This window comes from Enhydra lutris, unplaced genomic scaffold (genome assembly GCF_002288905.1).
Source record: "Enhydra lutris kenyoni isolate GAN:26980312 unplaced genomic scaffold, ASM228890v2 scaffoldscaffold2, whole genome shotgun sequence".
Taxonomy (NCBI): domain Eukaryota; kingdom Metazoa; phylum Chordata; class Mammalia; order Carnivora; family Mustelidae; genus Enhydra; species Enhydra lutris.
Window position 1 is genome coordinate 22,759,332 of NW_019154086.1, and position 19,852 is coordinate 22,779,183.

Sequence of the window (19,852 nt, forward strand, 5' to 3'; positions counted from 1 at the left end):
TTTACACAATGAAAACATAATAAAATGCATTTAATAATAAAACTATTACTATTACTTATTACATGCTGGTCATCATGCTAAATTCTTTTTTTTTTTTTTTAAAGATTTAATTTATTTATTAGAGAGATAGAGAGCACAAGTAGGCAGAGCAGCAGGCAGAGGTAGAGGGAGAAGCGGTATCTCTGTTGAGCAGGGAGCCCAAGGTGGGGCTCGATCCCAGGGTCCTGGGATCATGACCTGAGCCGAAGGCAGCTGCTTAACCGAAGGAGCCACCCAGGTGCCCCCATCATGCTAAATTCTTGACATGGAGTCTGGTTCAATCTTCATAGTGCTGGATGAGGTAGGTACTACATCAAAACCTAGGAGAGGCAAAGAAACTTGCTAGAGGTCCCCCTCTAGTGAGGGACAGAACCAAGATTAGAACTCAAGAAGTCTAGTCCTAGAACTTGCCTGTTAGCATCTCTTGGAGGGATTTTTTACTGTCTTCCTTTTGACTCTCCCTCACTGCCTGTGTTGATTTTGTACCATGGCTGACAGCCGCAACATGTGCACCTGCAAAGCCACTCTTCCTGTTTTCTTCAGTGTTTGTCTCGTACCATCTGCATGTCATTTTTGTCTTGATTGTCTGTGTTTGAATAAGAATCTAATGTCTGAGGTTTATGTGAACTTGATTTCACTTAATACCGTCTTTTATTTCACACACACATACAATGTATATGTATATATGTAATATGTATATAATACATATTTTATACTATATAATGATATAATATATTCATGTGTGTATATAACTATATAGAGATTATAATATATATCATATATATTAGAGAAAGACCGTATTACTTTTCAATTGGTAATGTGACAACCACAAACTCAGTGGCTTAAAACAACACAAATGTATTTGTGTTCTGCAGGTTAGAATTCCAGCATGGGTCTCACTGAGCTAAAATCAAGGCGCTGGCAGGGCTCCTCTTTTGGAAGCTCTGGGGAAGAATCCCTTTCCTTGCCTTTTCCAGCTTCTTTGGCACATGGCCCCCTTCCTCCATCTTCAAAGCCAGTGAAACTTTCTCACATCCCATCACTCTAATCTCCCTTATAATGACATTGGACTCACCCATAGCATCCAGGGTAATCTCTTCATCTCAAAGTCCTTAATTTATCACACCTGGAAAATCCCTTTTGCCATGCAAATAACATACACACTGCAGGGATGGGGACTTGGACATTTGTGGGGGAGTATTACTCTGCTTACCAAAAGTACATACAGCACTCTTCACAGGACTGAGACAAAACACAGTCCTTTCTTGGGGAAGACTATAAGTGGGAAGACATTTAAATGGATAAGGAGATACAAGAAAACTATGTGCCATGACAGAAGCATGAACAGTCAGCACCATGGAGGAAACAACTGTCTGCCTGGGGTTGAGTGTGAACTAGAAACAGTTCTGGCTAAAAAATTACAATTGTTCTTGACATGTTCCTATGACTTGATCACTTTTTATCCAGGTTTTGAGACTCTGGGATATTCAGCACCAGCTGTCCATCCAGAGAATAGCTTGTTCTTTCCCCAAAAGTCAGGACTTCAGATGTCTCTTCCACTTTGATGAAGCCCATGGACGGCTTTTCATCTCATTTAATAATCAGCTTGCATTGTTGGCGATGAAAAGCGAGGCCAGCACAAGGGTGAAGAGCCACAAGAAAGCAGTCACTTGTGTTCTTTATAGTTCGGTCTTGAAGCAGGTAATGATGCTTTTCTGTCACTCTCCCGACAAGTCCCCAGGTCCAGAGGCTCATTCCTTTAATTCAGCCTAAGGCAACTGAGGACACATACAGAAAAAAAAAAAATTGTGGGAAAGAAACGATTTAATAGCTATGTACTTTTCTGCAATGATGTGTGTTCAGGTGGATTTGAAGAGTGATTTCATTTGCAGCCAGGGACCACGGCTGCGCAGACAGTTATAAGGAATTACAATATTCCAGCGAAAACAAACAAAACATGCAATGTAATTGAACTTCTGTTTGTTACTCGCTCGTTTGGGTCTTGATGCCAAATGCAAGTGAACCTGGTTGTAAAATTCTATTTTATGAACGCCAGCCTCCCGTATCCCGGTGGAAAGTTCTGAAATATGCATGAAATGTAATTAGCAGAGATCCATTTTGCCAGCATATTTTACACCAGTGGCTCACAGTGGCAGCCCGGAATGTATTCATAATAAAATGATTCAGTTAAATGTGGTGCCACTTGGTATGCAGCACGAGAGTTGTTTGTCTCCCCACCACTTTAATGACACTTTGCAGCCTTTGCTTATGGGAGCACTACCTGAATGTCAATGAAGAAGCCGCAGCTCCTCTGGAGCGAACATGCTGCCCGGACCACAGGCCTTCTCAGAGGACAGGGTGAGCAGGCGTGTGGTGTCATGGAGGGAGAGGCACCAGAGGGAGCTTATCCCGCTGCCTCGATCACTTCAGGACTCAACGTAACTGCACAGCAGGAGCCCAGCAGAGAGCCCCGTAACCAGCTTGCGGCCAATTAAACAATAACTCTGACCCATGCTTCCCTTCCCTTCTGCAGAAGCTTCTGCATTCACGCCGGAATGAGTAGTTGAGTTTTTGCGCGAGAGGGTGGAAAGCCCTTTGTTAGTAATGAGTAGTGTGTCATGTCACTGCTTCAGACTCTCTGTTTGCTGGTTATTCTCAGAGATAAAAGTCCTTTACGAAATAATCCATTTTGAATTCCATCTGCAGGGAACATTCCCCCGGAAATGTTTTACTGAACTTTACGGAGGCAGCCGGTTAATTTCGGCTCCCTGGTGGCCAAGCAAGAGAGGTTATTTATTTCCAGGAGAACATTTTTGCTAATTGAGAGCTGTGGAGTTAAGAAGCTAGGTTTGTATGTAGATGTTAAGATCCGATGTCGTCTGGCCATTAAATGAGCAATATTCCCTGAGGGATTCAGGAGATGGGACACGAAGATGTGGAATCTAACATTTGGGACGTGAAGATAGAGCTATATAGGGCAAATACATGCACCTTACCGGGAACGATGGAATATGCACATTTGGTATTAAGCTGTAGGAAGACTCACTGTGCAACTGAGTTGGGTTGTTCGTACCTCTACTTACTTCTGCTGTCGAGAGCATAACTAATTAAAAACATTAACATGTATATAAAGTACATAGAGCTGTTCATTTCATGCATAAGTGTTTCCTAACTTAGTGGCTAAGCTACGGAGGAATACTTAAACATTGTATTGCATTTATCACTATAAAAATGTATTGCAGTTAAGAACAAAGAAAACCGTATCACCCACAGTGCCATCCACCAGTCATAATGTATCATTTCAGAGTAATTAGACAAAGTAAATAAAAACAGTTTTTGAACAAGTCCAGGTGCCAGGAATGAAGAAGCAGATTCATCCACTATAGTTTCTTCTTTCCAGTAGTTCAGGGAGACTCAGGCCCTGGACTTCTTGGTGCTGGTTGCCGGCAGGTGCTCATTACGGGGCTGATGGATGAAAGAAGGGAAGGCAGGAACATTACTAACTCACAAAGGAAAAATGGAATCCAGTAAAATGAAGTAGAGAGAAGAGCAAAGTGCTGTGCATGGCAGATCATCAGTTCTGCCTGGGGCTGGGGTGGGTGACAGAGTAGAGCTCTGAAGTCTTGTAGCAGAATTCTCTAGAAGAAGGAAGCAGTTCCAGACAGAACTTATAGCATAAGCACCTTCAAAAGAGGTCTGAGCAAAAGCATGGATTTGAGGTTAAAACAGCAATTTCCACAGTGTGATCTCAGACCCGTAGGGGGACTCTGATTCTTTCAGAAAATTTGTAAGATCAAGACTGTTTTCATCATATTATTTGTTGTTTGTTTTTGTCACTCTTTCTGTCTCATGATTGTAAGTGGAGTTTTCTAGAGGCTACACGATGAGTGATGACATCCTTGCTCTGATGGCTAAAGGAAAAAATATGCTTTTGTATTCCTGTGTTTTCACATTTGCTCAGTTTAAATTTCTAATATGGTAGATACATAGTCAGTCTCTCTCTCTCTGTGTGTCTCTATCTCCCCTATAAATGGAAGCTGTTTGTAATCCTTCAATAATTTTTAAGAGGGTAAAGGAATACCAAGAGCAAAAGTTTTGAGAACCGTTGAGTTTGATCAGAGTGCAGATGTTGGGCAGCTAGCTTCTCATGTCTAGGCTTCAGTTTACTGACCCTTCAATATGTGTGTGTGTGGCGGTAGGGACTGGGCATGTGGTGGGGAGCACAGACATGAAAAGAGTAACAGCAGGGATTCCCTCCAGCATTGCCTCGCTGTGTCCTGCCTCTCAGGAGCAGCCCTCCTTCCTCCCACATGGCCAGCCTTAGCAAGGCTCCCCCGGCCCCCCATACCTCTCAGGTTAAATGCTGGTGCTCTATGCCACTTTTTTCCTTAATAACTTCTTGATATTCCTTCATCTTTATTTTCACCATGGGTCACGTGAAAGCAGAGGTTGGGAGGAGTTAGGATGGGGGAGGGGACCCTGAGTTGAGCTTTGTGCAGGAATACCCCTTCAGGTGAGGTAGTTGTTTATCCTGCCTCTTCTCTCCACAGCCTTTTTGGTTCCTGCTCATAAATATTCAGTCCCAGAGCCCATCTGTGGTCTTCTCAGCTCCTGAAGTCTCCGGGGACATCCCGCACTTACCTCTCCTCTTTCCCCTCTTAGAGTATTGCTCACATTTCTAGTTCTTTCACATTCAAGACACTGAACTCCCCTTTTTCTCTCCTCTTGTTTTTGGTGTAAGGGAAAGATCCTTGTTTCCCACTTCTGTATTTTTCCACAACTCCCTAGTATCAAATATATGAGTATCGAATATATGCTCAATGGCTAGGTTTGGTGAATTTTCACCCCTTCTCATTCCAAGTTCAAAAGGAACCCTTCCAAGTCCGCTGGCACTTGCTCTGTGGTTATCTGGTTTGGTGCCATTTGTTAGGCTCTGTTTTTGAGTTTAATGAAAGCCTTCCTTTCTGTTGTCATTTGAACATGTTGCCCACACTTTATAGATGTTTCATTCTGTTTGATATTGGGCGGAGAACCCACATAATCCCTATATAAAAAGCAACTTGGTGCAGTCTGTGCTTTTCTTTATATTCCTGCCTTTTGGTATATCCTCACACCCTCATCTAAGAAAGTGATATTAAACCCCACAAAATCTTTTAAGAGGAAGCATGTGCTTTTCTTCACCCAGCAAAGCGTGCCCTCACTGCCAGCAGCAGAACAAGTTGGGACAGAATGAAGGAGTCCCTGGAATGCCTAATTTTGAAAGAATCAAAGTAACTCAATATCCTGGGGGCAGTTGTAATGAACTGTCTTTGCACTGAATTCTTAAATGAAGCTTTTATTAAAAACCCATGAAGGTTAGGAAACTTTAAAAAATGTATTTGTAGGTTTCCTATAAAATGAAATAGATAAAATTTCTGAGTTATCACTATGGCTCTCATCCTAATGATGGGGGTTTATGAGTTTCTGTAAAATAGGCAACGTTTCCGTTTGTCTTGCATCTAGGACATATTTATGGTCAGACTAGATATTTAGGCATCATCACATTTTGGTAGATAATGATGTTAACCATTTTTATTATTTAAATAACTTATTTTCGTAAAACACTATGTACTTATAAGAAATTAAAACCATGCAGTAAGCTCAAATAAGGAACTAAATATTGAGGAAATATCATCAACATGTTCTAAATATCTCTCTGCATAGAATATTTTATATAAATATCATTCTGTAAACTCTTTTATTTTTTGATATATTAGAATAATATATATGAATATATTTCCTTGAATCTAAAATGTAGATCTACTTCATCATTTTTAAAAAGCAGCACAGTATCCCATTGTATATGCGTATCCTAATTTACTGATCCATTTGCCTTGATGAGAATTTTGTTATTATGATTTTTTTTTGTGCATAAATATATTCACACTCATGACTTTATCTCTCTAGGGTAGGAGCTTAGGAATGCATTTCTAGGTTCAAATATATGCATATTAGATAATTTGATACACAAATTGCCTCCCAGAATCTTACCATTTTACCCAGTCTCTGGGAGTAAAATTAATCACACGCATGATTACATAAAGAGACATGTCAGCGGCTGCCTGGCTGCCTCCAGCAGGACCCCTGAAGTCATTGGTGAGGTTCCCATAATCCGGCATGGGATGTTGACTTTGAAAATTAGAAGACTAGACCCTTCTTTACTTTAGCCAAACTGGTGCTGTTTCTTGAGGACCAACTCTCACGCTATCACAGCAAACATCAAGTCAGATCATTCATTAAAAATGGGGCCAAGGCTATAATTTTCTAGTGACAATGCATCTCCTGTCCTCTCTTCTGCACACCATCTTTTGGGAATTGAGACATTTGACAATCTCACCAATTCGACTGGGTGCTCTCTTGGTGATTGTAAATCTGAGTAAAAGGAAGTGGATAAGCTTGAGGGAAATGTATCTCCACCTTACAAGACATTGTACCTCTTTAGTGCTTGTATTTAAGGCCAAATCAATGAGTTTCTCTTTTGAACAGAGCCGGATGAACACTGATGAAGACTTTCTCTTTGCCTGCCTTATTTGCTGGTCTCCATGTGACCTTCCTTTTAATAACACGACTTTTCTTCAGTTGTCAGCTTAAGGTTGTACTTAGTTACACGTCAGTCCCAAGGCCGTGAGCTCTGGTCACTTGTTGGAGACATGGGAATTTTCCTAGTCTCAGTGTTACTCCAAAACATATATGTGCGCACACACACACGTATGCATGTGCGTATTTAAATGTGATTAGCTTGCAAGGGATAATTCATTTCAATGCTACAAAACTCAAAAGGACAAAAGGGTATACAGTGGAAATTTCTTCTTACCCATCTCTACCTACTCAGCTTCCTTCCCTGGAGGCAAGCAGTTTTTATGACTTTCAGGAGCCCCCTTTCAGGGCTATTCTATCCATACAGAGGTATGTATGTAGACTTACATTTAAATAGGGATATGTATAATTCTTAATATTTAAGAATCAATATTAAGTGTTTTTTACACAAATGATAGCATATTGTGCACAGAAACACCGTTCTGTACATTGATTTTTCACCTAAAAATTTAGCCTAGAGACCATCTTATCTCATTACCTAGAGTATCCTCTTTCTTTTTTACAGCTGCACAGTATTCTGTTACATGGGTGTATCAAAGTGTATTAGCTTGGAGTGATTTCAGCATTTTAGATTACAGATAACGTAGTAGTTTTTAACCTCGAACACACAACTTTCAGCACGAGTGAGAAAACATCTGTGGAATAAATTCCTAGAATTGAAATTTTTGGGTCAGAGAGTATTTTTGTCTGTAACCTTGATGAATATTATCAAATATTCTCCAGGAAAGCCATGTGAAATCCAACAGAAGAGTAGGAGAGGACCCTTTCCTCAGCCTGCCTCATCATCACAGTCTCGGCCTTTTTTTTTTTTAAAGAATTTGTTTCTTTAAGAGCACTTTTAGGTTCATAACAAAATTGAGTAGAAAGTACAGAAATGCACCATATTCCTCCATCCTCCCATATGCATCCCCTCCTCCATTATCCACATCCCCCACTAGAGTGGTACATTTGTTGCAACTGATGAACCTATATTGACACATCATTATTACCAGATGTAACCGCAGTTTACATTAGGGTCAATCTTAGTGTGATACATTCTATGAGTTTAGACAAATTTATAATCACATGCATTTACTATTATAGCATACAGCCTTTTCAGATTGGCTTCTATCACTCAGTAATATGCATTTGTGTCTCCTCTGTGTATTCGAATGGCTCAAGAACTTATTTTTTAAAATGTTGAATAGTATTCCACTGGATGGATGTGCCACGATTTATTTATTCATTCATCTACTGAAGCACATCTTGGTTGCTTCCATTCCAAGTATAGGCCATTATGAATAAAGCTGCTATAAACATTCATGCATAGGCTTTCGTGTGGACATAAATTTCCTAATCCTCTGGATAAATATTAAGAAACATGATTTATGGATTGAATGGTAAGAATATGTTTAGTTTTGTAAAAAAAAAAAAAAAAAAGGAAGGCCATTTGCCTTCTAAGGTAGCTGCACCAGTCTGCTTTCACACAAGCAGTGACTGAACGTGCCTACTGCTCTATATCCTCATCAGCATTTGATGATGTCAGTGTTCCAGATCTAGGTCATTCTAATAGATGCATGGTACTGCGTTGTTTTACTATTTCTCCAATGACTTATGATGTGGAGCATCTTTTCAGATGTTTATCTGCCATTTGTTTATGTTCTTTGGTGAAGTGTCTGTTAAGTTCTTTGGCCCATTTTTTAAATTGAGTTGTTTTACTGTTGAATTTTCAGTTTTTTTTTTGTATATTTGGATAACAGTGCTTCATCATATATGTTTCTGAAAATAAATTCTCCCAACCTGTGGATTATCTATCTTTTCATTCTCTTGACAGTGTCTTTTGCAGAGTAGATATTTTTAAATTTAATGAAGTCCACCTTACCAGTGATTTCTTTCATGGGCTGTACCTTCAGTGTTTTACCTAAAAAGTCACTGCCAAACCCACGGTTATTTAAATTTCCTCCTATATTGTGATCCATTTTGTTAATTCTTATGAACAGTGTTCGGTCTGTGTCTAGAGTCCTCTTTTTACATATTGATGTCCAGTTGTTCCAGCACTACTTGTTGAAAAGACTATTCTTTTTCGATTAAAATGCTTTTGCTTTTTTGTTAAAGATCAGTTGACTCTATGTGCATCTGTTTTGGGGTCTATTCTGTTCCACTGATCTAGTTGTTTATTCTTACGACAATATTACACTGTCTTCATTGCGTGTTATGGTAAATCATGAAGTTGATCATGTCAGTCTTCCAATTTTATTCTTTTCTTATTGTGTTAACTTATCTGGGTCTTTGGTTTCTGAATATGAACTTTAGAATTGGCTTGTCAATATTCATAAAATAACTTACTGGGATTTTTATTTGCATTGCTGGAATATGTTGATTAAGTTGGGGAGAACTGAGATCTTGACAATATTGAGTCTTCCTATCCACAGAACATGGAATATCTCCGTTTATTTAGTTCTTTGATTTTATTTATCAGAGTTTTGTAATTTATGTCAGATAGACCTTATTCATTTTTGTTCGATTATACCTAACCTAAGTATTTAATTTCCATGGATGATAATGTAAATGGTATTACAGTTTTATTTTCAAATTCTACTTTTCCTTGCTGCTATATAGGGTACCGATTGACTTTTGTATATTAACCTCATATCCTGCAATCTTGCTGAAATCACCTATTAATTCCAGGAGTTTTTTTGTTGATTTTCATATTTTCTACAGATAGGATCACATCATCTGCTAACAAAGACAGTTTATTTCTTCCTTTTTAATCTTTATACTGTTTATTTTCTTTACTTGTCTTATTGCATTAGGTAAAGTTTCTATATGGTATTGAAAAGAGGTGATGACAGGTAACATCCTTGACTTTTACCTGATCTTAGTAGGGAAAGCATCACATTTCTCAACATTAAGTATGATATTAGCCGTAAGTTTTTTGCAAATACTCTATCGAGTGGAGGAAGTTCCCCTCTATTACTAGCTTACTGGTAATTTTTACCATAAATAGATGTTGGATTTTGTCAAATGCTTTTTCTGCATCTATTAATATAATCACATGATTTTTCTTTTGTAGCCTATTAATGTGATGGATTGCATTAATTGATTTTCAGATGTGAAACAGCCTTGCATACCTGGGATAGATTTCACTTGGTTATGCTGTATGATTCTTTTTATGCGTTGTTGGATTTGATAAGCTATTATTTTGTTAAGTATTTTTATATCTGTGTTCATGAAACATATTGGACTGTAGTTTTCTGTAATGTTTTCATTTGGTTTTGGTATCAGGGTAATGCTGGCTTCATAGAATGAGTCAGGAAGTATTCCCTCTGCTTCTATCCTTTCAGCAAGATTGTAGTAAACTGGCATTATTTCTTCCTTAAATGTTTCATAGAATTTACCAATGAATCCATTCGGCCTGCTTTCTGTTTTGGGATATGATTAACTATTGATTTAATTTTTTTCATTGATATAGGCCTGTTTGAACTTGGTTTATGTCTATTTCTTCTTGTGTGAGTTTGGGAAGATTATGTCTTTAAATAAGTTGGCCAATTTCATCTAGGTTGTCAAATTTGTAGACGTGGAGTTTTTATAGTATTCCTCTATTATCCTTTTAATGTATATGGAATCTTCAGTGATGTGTCTCCTCTTTCACTGCTGATATGAGTAATTTGTATCCTCTCTCTCTCTTTTTTTTTCTTACTTAGCCTGGCTAGAGTCTTATCAATTTTCTTGATCTTTTTAAAGTGCCAGCTTTTGATTTCATTGACTTCATTAATTTTTGGTTTTTAGTTTCATTGATTTCTGCTCTAATTTTAATTTTTTCTTTTCTTCCACTTACTTTTAATTGTATTAGCTTTTCTTTTTTCTTTTCTAATGTATGTGTATATATTCCTCTAATTTCTGCTTTTTCTGCATTCTAAAATTTTTTATCTGTATTTTTAAAAAAAGATTTTATTTAATTATTTGACACAGAGAGAGAGCACAAGTAGGGGGAGAGGCAGAGGGAGAGGGAGAAATAGGCTCCCTGCAGAGCAGGGGAAGCCAGCTATGGGACTCCATCCCAGGACTCCAGCATCATGACCTGGGCCAATGGCAGTGGCTTAACCAACTGAGCCAGCCAGGCGCCTCTGTATTTTCATTTTATTTATTTATTTATTTATTTATTTATTTACTTACTTTTAAAGATTTTATTTATTTATTTGAGAAAGAGAGCATGAGTAGAGGGAGGGGCAGAAGGACAAGGAGAAGCACACTCCCCATTGAGCAGGGAACCCAATGCAGGGCTCGATCCCAGAACCCTGAGATCATGATCTGAGTTGAAGGCAGATGCTTAAGCAACTGAGCCATACAGGAGCTGTATTTTCATTTTAATTTAGTTTAAAATATTTTTAAAATTTCTCTTGAGAGTTCTTTGACCTATGTGTTATTTAGAAGTGTGCTATTAAATTTCCAAGTATTTTGGGATTTTTCCAGTTATCTTTCTGTTATTGATTTCTAGTTTAATTTTATTGTGGACTGAGACCAGAGATTGTATGATTTTTATTCTTTGAAGTTTGTTAAGAAGTCCAGAGATTGTATGATTTTTATTCTTTGAAGTTTGTTAAGATGTGTTTTATGTCCCCAAATACCATTTACTTTGGTGAATGTTCCATACAAACTTGAGAAAAATGTATCTTTTGCTGTTTTTATATGAGGTAGTTTATTTTATATTCATATCTACTTGATTGGTGATGTTTTTCAGTTCAACATATCATTACTGATTTTCTGCCTGCTGGTTCTGTCCCTTTCTGATAGAGGAGTATTGAAATCTTCAACTATAAAGGTGGATTAATGTATTTATCCTTGCATTTCTATGAGTTTTGTCTCATGTAGTCTGATGCAGTTGTTAGGGTCATACCTATTAAGGCTTGTTGTTTTCTTGGAGGTTTGACCTTTTGTCATTATGCCCCTCTTCATCCGTACTAACTTTCTTGCTCTAAAGTCTGCTTTGTCTGGAATTAATAGCTATTCTTGTTTCCTTTTGATTCATGTTAGCATGATATATCTTTCTTTGGCCATTTTACTTTAAATCTGTATGTTTTTATATTTAAATTGAGTTTCTTTTTATACTATATAGTTAGGTCTTGATTTTTGATCCAATCTGATAATCTGGCTTGATTGGTTCATTAAACCCATTGACATTCAAAGTGATTATTGGTATAATTGGATTAATAGCTTTCATATTTGCTATTGTTTTCTCTTGGTTGCCCCTGCTCTTTGTTCCTATTTCTATCTTCTACTCTTTTTTCTGACTTTCATGGTTTTATTTATTTATTTTTATTTTTAAAAAATTTTATTTATTTATTTGACAGAGAGAGATAGCAAGAAGGAACACAAGCAGGGGGAATGGGTGGGGATAAAGCAGGTTCCTTGCAGAACAGGGAGCCCAACACAGAGCTCAATCCCAGAACCCCGGGATCATGACCTGAACCAAAGGCAGAAGCTTAATGAGTGAGCCACTGAGGTGCTCCTGACTTTCATGATTTTAACTGAGCATATAAAATTATTCTATTTCCTCTTTTTTCTTAACATATCAGTTATATTTTAAACTTTTTTAAAATGGTTGCTCTAGAGTTTTCAGTATACATTTATAATAAATCCAAGTCCACTTTCAAATAACACTATATTACTTCACAAGTAGTTTTAGTACCTTATAATAACAAAATAACCTAATTCCTCCCTCTTTTCTCCTGTATGTTTGGCATCATTCATTTCCCTTACATGTAAGCATATATCTGTATATAATCATATATGTATACATAAGCATACATAATTTAATGTTGGTATTATTGTTTTGCTCTGTTAGATCAATTAAGAATAAGAAAAATAGAAGTTTTTATTCTACCTTCACTTATTCCCTCTTTAATGTCCTTCCTTTTTCATGTAGATCTCATTTCTGGAGTTAAATTATTTTTTTCTCTCTAAAGAACTTTTAACATATTTTGAAAGCAGGTCTACTAGGAAAACATTTTCTTAATTTTTGTTTGTCTGAGAAAGTCTATTTCTCCTTTATTTTTAAGGTTATCTTCACAAGATACAGAATTCTAGATTTGTGGGTTTTTTTTTTCCTTTTAACACGTTAAATATTTCACTCGACTCCCTATTTGACTGCATGTTTTCTAAGGAAAAGTCAAATGTAATCCTTTTCAAATTTTTAGTTAAATTCTAGTAAATTAGCATATAGTGTAATATTAGTTTCAGGGGTAGAACTTAGGGATTCATGACTTTCATATAACACCCAATGCTTATCATAACAAGTACCCTCCTTAATACCCATTACCCATTTAGCCCATCCCCCACCCACATCCCTCTATCAACCCTCAGTTTATTCTCTGTCCTTAAGAGTCTTTTATGGTTTGCTTCCCTCTTTCTCACTCTATTTTTTCCTTTCCACATGTTCATCTGTTTTGTTTCTTAAATTCCACCTATGAGTGAAATCATATGGTATTTGTCTTTCTCCGACTTATTTTGTTTAGTATAATAATACTCTAGCTCCATCCATGTCATTGCAAATAGCAAGATTTTATTTTATTTTTTAATTTAAAATTTTTAAGATTATTTATTTATTTGACAGAGATCACAAGTAGGCAGAGAGGCAGGCAGGGTAGGGGGGGAGTGGGAAGCAGACTCCCTGCTGAGCAGAGAGCCAGATGTGGGGGTCAATTCCAGGACCCTGAGATCATGACCTGAGCCAAAGGCAGAGGCTTAACCCACTGAGCCACCCAGGTGCCCCAAGATTTTATTCTTTTTGATAACTAAGTAATATTCCATTGTGTGTGTGTGTGTGTGTGTGTGTGTTTATGTATACCACATCTTCTTTGTGCATTCATCAGTTGATGGCTTTTTCTATTGATAGTTCGGCTGTTATTGATAATGCTGCTATGAATATTGGGGTGCATGTACCCCTTTGAATCAGTATATTTGTATCCTTTGAGTAAATACCTAGTAGTGCAGTTGCTGGATCTTAGGGTAGTTCTATTTTTAACTTTTTGAGGAATCTCCACACTTTTCCCAAGTGGCTGCACCAGTTTGCATTCCCACCAACAGTGCAAGAGGGTTTGCCTTTCTCTGCATCCTTGGCAACATCTGTTGTTATCCTGCTCAAATGTAATTCTTATCTTTCTTCCTTTTTATCTTTGTCCTCTGGCTTCTCTCAAAATGTCATCTTTGACTCTAATAGGCTTATGTGTCGTTATTTTTGGCATTTAGTCTTCTTCGTGTCATGTGAGCTTCCTGGATCTGTGGTTTGGTACCTGTTCCTAATTTGGGAAAATTCTCAGTCATTATTGTTTCAAGTATTTCTTCTGTTCCTTTTTTTTTTCTTCTCCTACTAGTATTCTCATTGTGTGAATGTTACACCTTTTGTAGTTGTCCCACAGTTCCTGGATACTGTTTGTTTGTTTGTTTTTCAGCCTTTGTCTTCTTTGCTTTTCAATTTTTTGAGGTTTCTATTGATATATCCTCAAGCTCAAAGATTCTTTCCTCAGCCATGTTCAGTCTAGTAGTAAGCCCATCAAAGGCATGATTCATTTGTGATCTCTAGCATCTCTTTTTGTTTTTTTCTGAGGATTTCTATCTCTCTGCTTATGTTACCCATCTGTTCTCACATGCTATCTTTACCCATTAGAGCCTTTTGCATATTAATCATAGTTATTTTAAATTTCTGATCTGATAATTCCAATATCCCTACCATGTCTGAGTCTGACGCTTGCTCTCTTTCCTTAAACTGTGTTTTTTGCCTTTTATGTTTATGCCTATGTTTTGTAATTTTTTCCTGATAGTGGGACATAAGGAACAAAGTAAAAGGAACAGCTGTAAATAGGCCTTTAGAAATGTGGTGGTGAGACGTGGGGGAGGAGAAGCACTTTGTAGTCCTAGCATTAGGTCTCAGGCTTTTGTGAGCCCGTGCTTCTGTCCTATGAACTTTGCTTTTTCAAAATTAAGTAAATTTTTTTTATCACGTAGGCTCCTCAGTTGCCCCCCACACTTATGTCCAATAGGATGACTAAAGCCAGCTAGAATTTGGTATTTCCCTTCCTCAGATCAAGTAAGCACTGATAAAACCCCAGCAGGGTTCTGGTTCTGGCTCAATAGTTTCTCTTGAGGGTGGACCTTGCTAAGAAGAACAGAATTACTCTAATATATTTTGAAATAGTTTCTTTCCTTCTGCCTCTGCCAGAAGCAGGAGTGGATTTTCATCTAATATTATAGTAAAAACCTGGTTGATAATCTCAAAATAAAACTCATAAAATGCTGGGGACCCTCATAACAGACTCCACCAGACATTTTTAACTCTTGGACTTGTCCAGTTGGAGCCTGCAACAATTTGTGAATTTTAGTGGTGGTTTTCCTCTCTTGGCACTGTTTCCCATGGAGTTTCCAGTTCCCACATTCCTGCTCTGGTAAACTGGGGATTTCTCTATTTGCCTGTTGATCTCTCCAATTCTGGGGGTAGCAATTTGTCCTGCGACCTCATTTCTGTTATTGATCAAAGAAGGGCTATTGATTTTTTTAGTTTAGCTTTCTACTTATGGTTAGGATGGGTGACTTCTAAACATGCAGAACCGGAACCTGGACGTGCAATGCAGTCTCTACCACTTTTTTACACAAGATTTTTTCTATCTATAAAATAGGGATTAGAATACCTCCCTTACAGATTTTCTGTGAAGGACAGAGGATATTGTATATAAACATGCATGGAACAAAGCAGGAGTAAAAGCTAGATAAATATTAGCCAAAAAAGAGGAAATGGTATTTTTCTGACTTTGCTCCTAGTTCTTGAAGGAAGGGAGTTTTTTGAATGCCTGTATGACAACCATAGGTTGTCACAGCCTGCGGCCCCTCCCATCGCTCACACTGCTTAGGATTGCTGACCTCCTCCTAGCTAGTCCCTGAATGTCCAAGGGAAATTTTTACCTTAAGGCCTTTGCACTGCTGTTTCTTTTGTGTAGAACTTTCTTCACTTAGGTAGCTATATGACTCCCTCCTTTATGTTCGTTGCGTCTTTCCTCAAATGATTTCTCATGGAGGCTTTGTCAGAGCATCCAGCTTTGCATTCACCCCCAATGACCTCTACCTCCATCTCAGTTATATTTTTCTCCATAATGCTTATCACCACTAGACTATATCTATCTCTATATTTATATAGCTTTTTTTTTCTTTTTATTTTCTCGCCTGACTGCATCTCTACCCCCCACAGCAGGAATTTTTCATTGCTGAATCCCCAACTCCCAGATCCTGTGTCGTGCATATCATAGGTGTTCAATAAACTCAAGGAATGAATTATGCAAGAGCACATGACAAATTAACCCAAAAGAGGTAATAAATAAGGTTTATAATGGGGACTGGCTGCTTTAAAATATTTGAATCCTCTTTCTGCACCAGTACTTAGATCTTATCATTCCCCTCACTTCACTACTTACTGAAATGTGACTTCTAGAGATTTGATGCACAATAGAAATAAAATAGGTAACCTGCTTTATATTATGGGGCCACAAACAGCACTGACTGAAAATAGAACTATAAAGAGCAATTAAATCAAATGTCTTCATTCCTTGGTAGCCAGTGACATCCGCTGCTGTAATTTTTGATTTCCCTTCTCGCTTGGACCTAGGACTTGGAATGCATATAAAGATAACTAAAATGCCTACTGTTGTTGGAATACAAGAAGGCAATTAGGGGATATGGATACAGCCTCACGTCTCTTAGAATTGTCTCATTGGCTGTGACAGCTTCCGATGAGAGAGACAAAAAGACCCATATATTCCTAAATGGTTATTAACTCGGGTACATAAGGTGGAGAAGAACAGTTTGCTCCCAAGGCCCGCTCGCACTGGAATGACTAGGGTAGTGCAGACTGCCGGGGCCCTGTCCTCCTCCGCTGAGGTCTCACAGGATAAGAAGCAGCTAGGAAAGAACTGAAAACTTGGAGAGATTTGGTCTCATCAAAATCTGGCATATAAACATGAAGCCAATACTTATTCCTGGGCTCTATTCCTGAGAAAAATCACAGCTTGCTAAAAATAAAGTCCCCACCGTCCTGTAGTGAAACCTCTTCCCTCACCTGCCAAGTGATGTTAAATGCACTCCTCTCTCACCAAACTTTGAAAGTCTTTTCACCTGCCTTGCTATTCTTGTATTCGGATGTTGTCATAGTGACAGAAGTCTTGTTCATACTGGTGGTATGTTTGTGACATGGTCAGTCCTCGTTTTTCAGCATATTGTTTTCCCTAAGACTGCACCTTAAGGCAGATTGCCATAAAATGAAATCTGACTGGCTCTCCCCTGTTGTCATTATTGATTCAGATTTCATGAGAAATTGTGAAATGAGCAGAGAAAGGGGCTAAAAACAGATGAATAGCATGTTGGGGCTCAGCCAGGTGATCAAAGGAGGGAGAGTTTTGCTGCAAAACAGCAAAATGTGAAAGTTACTAATTCCTGATTGAATGTCTATAGCAGATTAAAGTGGGGGCAATCAATGATTAGATCTTTGTAATGTGGGTGATTCCAGTCTCAGACAAGTAAACAAGTCTTTTCCTTGAACATTGGTCTCATTGCACTTTGCTTTTTTTTTTTTTTTTAAATCAGGGAATGCCCATCTTTTAGTACTAAAATGCCTAAGTTCTCAAAAAATGCTTTTTGAATAGCAATAATAAAACTCTTCACAACCTTTAACCTTTTCTTAAAAAAAAAAAGACATCAAAATTTTCACTCAAGCTTGGAAAATTATGTTTCCACGGTTTTGTTTTTAATGAATACAGTTCAAATTCCTAAGTAATTATGTGGAGAAATTCACAAGTCTGATATAATTTGAAATTTCAGTGTACATTTACAATCTGCTTTCTAAAATTGTAATTGTCTGTATTCACTGTCATGGTTGAAAGAAAGCAAGATATTAAATATTTTTTTTAAATTGGTTTAGATATGAAAAGTGATATCACCCAAAATAGAGAGTGAGACAAATAAAGCTTAACTAGAATAGTAACACTAGTTAACTTTTATAGCTTGTTTATAATATAGCATGTACTGTGCTTCACAAATATTAGCTTATTAAAATCTCCTAAATATGGTTTGAGGTAGTTACTGTGATTCTTTCTGGTTCATAGGGAAGGAAACTGAAGCTTAGAGACATTAAGCGATGAGCCTGAGGTCAGACAACTCACCTTCAAACTCAGGCTTCCTGGCTTCAGAATCAGTGCTCTTAACTACCAGGCATGTTGCAGAAATCAAAGCAAACAGAAACACAGTCAGTTACCTACGGTGATAATTGAAGAGATAGGGCACATTATTTCAAGATTCAGGCCATTTTGTCCTAGAAATTATACTATTGTTAAACAATGGTAATTAAATATTTAAGCCACTTTTGATTTCAGGAGAGAAAATGTGTAACATACATAGAGTTTTATATCATTTTAAGAAGTTGTTTGGTTCAGAATTGTAATTTCAGCGGAAAAAAGGCTACAAGAGATCAATTGCTCACAACCAGTTCTTTGCTGAGCATAAATGTAGCAAAATGGTGGCCCTTTTATTTCTCAGTCTCTCCTCTCCTTTTTACCGCCAAACTGCTGTTTCAGGTGGGAACACCTTTTACCTGGACTATCACAGCAGCACCCAAATGGTCTTCCTACAACCTCAGTTTGTTCTCTACACCACTGCCAGGAGTACCTTCACTGACCCGTGGAGAAAAAATGCTGTATCATCATCCTCCCCATCAAGAGCAATGATTGCTGTGAACTTGGAGTCATACACTAGGCTGCCCACCCAGTGAAAGCTAAGGTTCCTATCCCAGCAAGAACTTTATACACATGACTCATTATTCTCTAACATTGCTCTTTTTTTTTACATTTTAATTCCAGTTACTTCACATACAGTGTAATATTAGTTTCAGGTGTACAATTTAGTGCTTCAACACTTCCATACAGTGCCTAGTGCTCATCGCGACAAGTGCCCTCCTTAATCCCCATCACCTACTTCCCCCATCCCCCTCACACCTTCCCCTCTGGTACCCATCGGTCTGTTCTCTATAGTTAAGATCTCAAGCATTGCTCTTCAGGGATTCCATGATCTGTCACCAGACCAGCTGGCTGCCTCACCTGGCATTCCACAATTTACCTCAGCATCCACACTCTGTCTCCATTACACTTCACATCGCTTCTCATGCTTCGAATACTCTCCAAGTTCTCTCTTCTCACCACACTCTTAATTATCTGGGATACTATACTGGAATATAGAAGACCTTATGATGTGTCTATCATAGACAGCCTATGATTAAAACCTCGTTATATAAGCTTGGGAACAGTGCTTAGCTGATTAGAATCTCAATTTCATCACTGGTCGAATGAGGATGATAACGTTATTTGTTTTACAGGATTTTTATAAAGATCAAATGAGATAGTGAGTGTAAAGAGCTCGGCATTCAATAAATACATGTTCCTATCTTCAATCGCAGATTGGCCCTCCTCACATTTCATTTCCCATCCCCCAACCCAGTGAGATTTTGGATATTCCTCTCAGTGTCCCTGCTGCAACCAGGGGTGAGACCTCTAAACTTGTGGTATTATTCGGCTCTTACCTGTTTATTGTCTGTTTCCTTACCTAGACTGAGAGTTCCCAGACTTAAGTAACCTGGGCAGCTCATTAAAAAAAATACTCCTTCTTAGTCCAGTTAAATGAGAGTCTCTGATCTGGTGTATGGTCATGGTTTATAAAGTTCCTCAGGTGATTTTAATATTCAAGCCTGGACTGTAGATTCCTTCAGAGCGGGATTCATGAGTCCCTGCTGCCATCACGGAGCTGGGATGGAATGGTCGTTCAGTGTGTGCCCAAAATCCAAATGAAGGCATATACACGCAAGATGGCTGGCTCTCCAGATCTTCTGAATATACATTCGATAATCTTGAACCCATTTAATTATAAAAGTGTGATACCCAAATTAGCATATTATTAATAAATTTACATTTATACAATGGTAATCAGTACCTATGAAAATAAAGACATGATTTAAGTTTTCTCAAAGTCTAGATGTTTCTTCAGGCAATTTCCAGTCTACTTATTTGTGGGTTCAGTGTTTTTGTTTGTTGTTTGGTTCAGTGTTTTTGTTTTGCTTTCGTTCTTCTGGGTCCCCAAGTCAAATGGGTGAAGTGATTTTAACTTCCTACAG

At 37.9% G+C, this 19,852-nt stretch overlaps 1 protein-coding gene across 1 annotated transcript in view; it reads left to right on the top strand.

Moving 5' to 3' along the window:
• Positions 1 to 19,852, top strand: part of LOC111151782 (WD repeat domain 49) — a 129,083-nt gene that overhangs the window by 51,853 nt on the left and 57,378 nt on the right. The window contains exon 7 of the mRNA XM_022509984.1: positions 1,507 to 1,740. Coding sequence (XP_022365692.1) covers positions 1,507 to 1,740 — 234 coding nt within the window. The remainder of the gene's footprint in view (positions 1 to 1,506; positions 1,741 to 19,852) is intronic.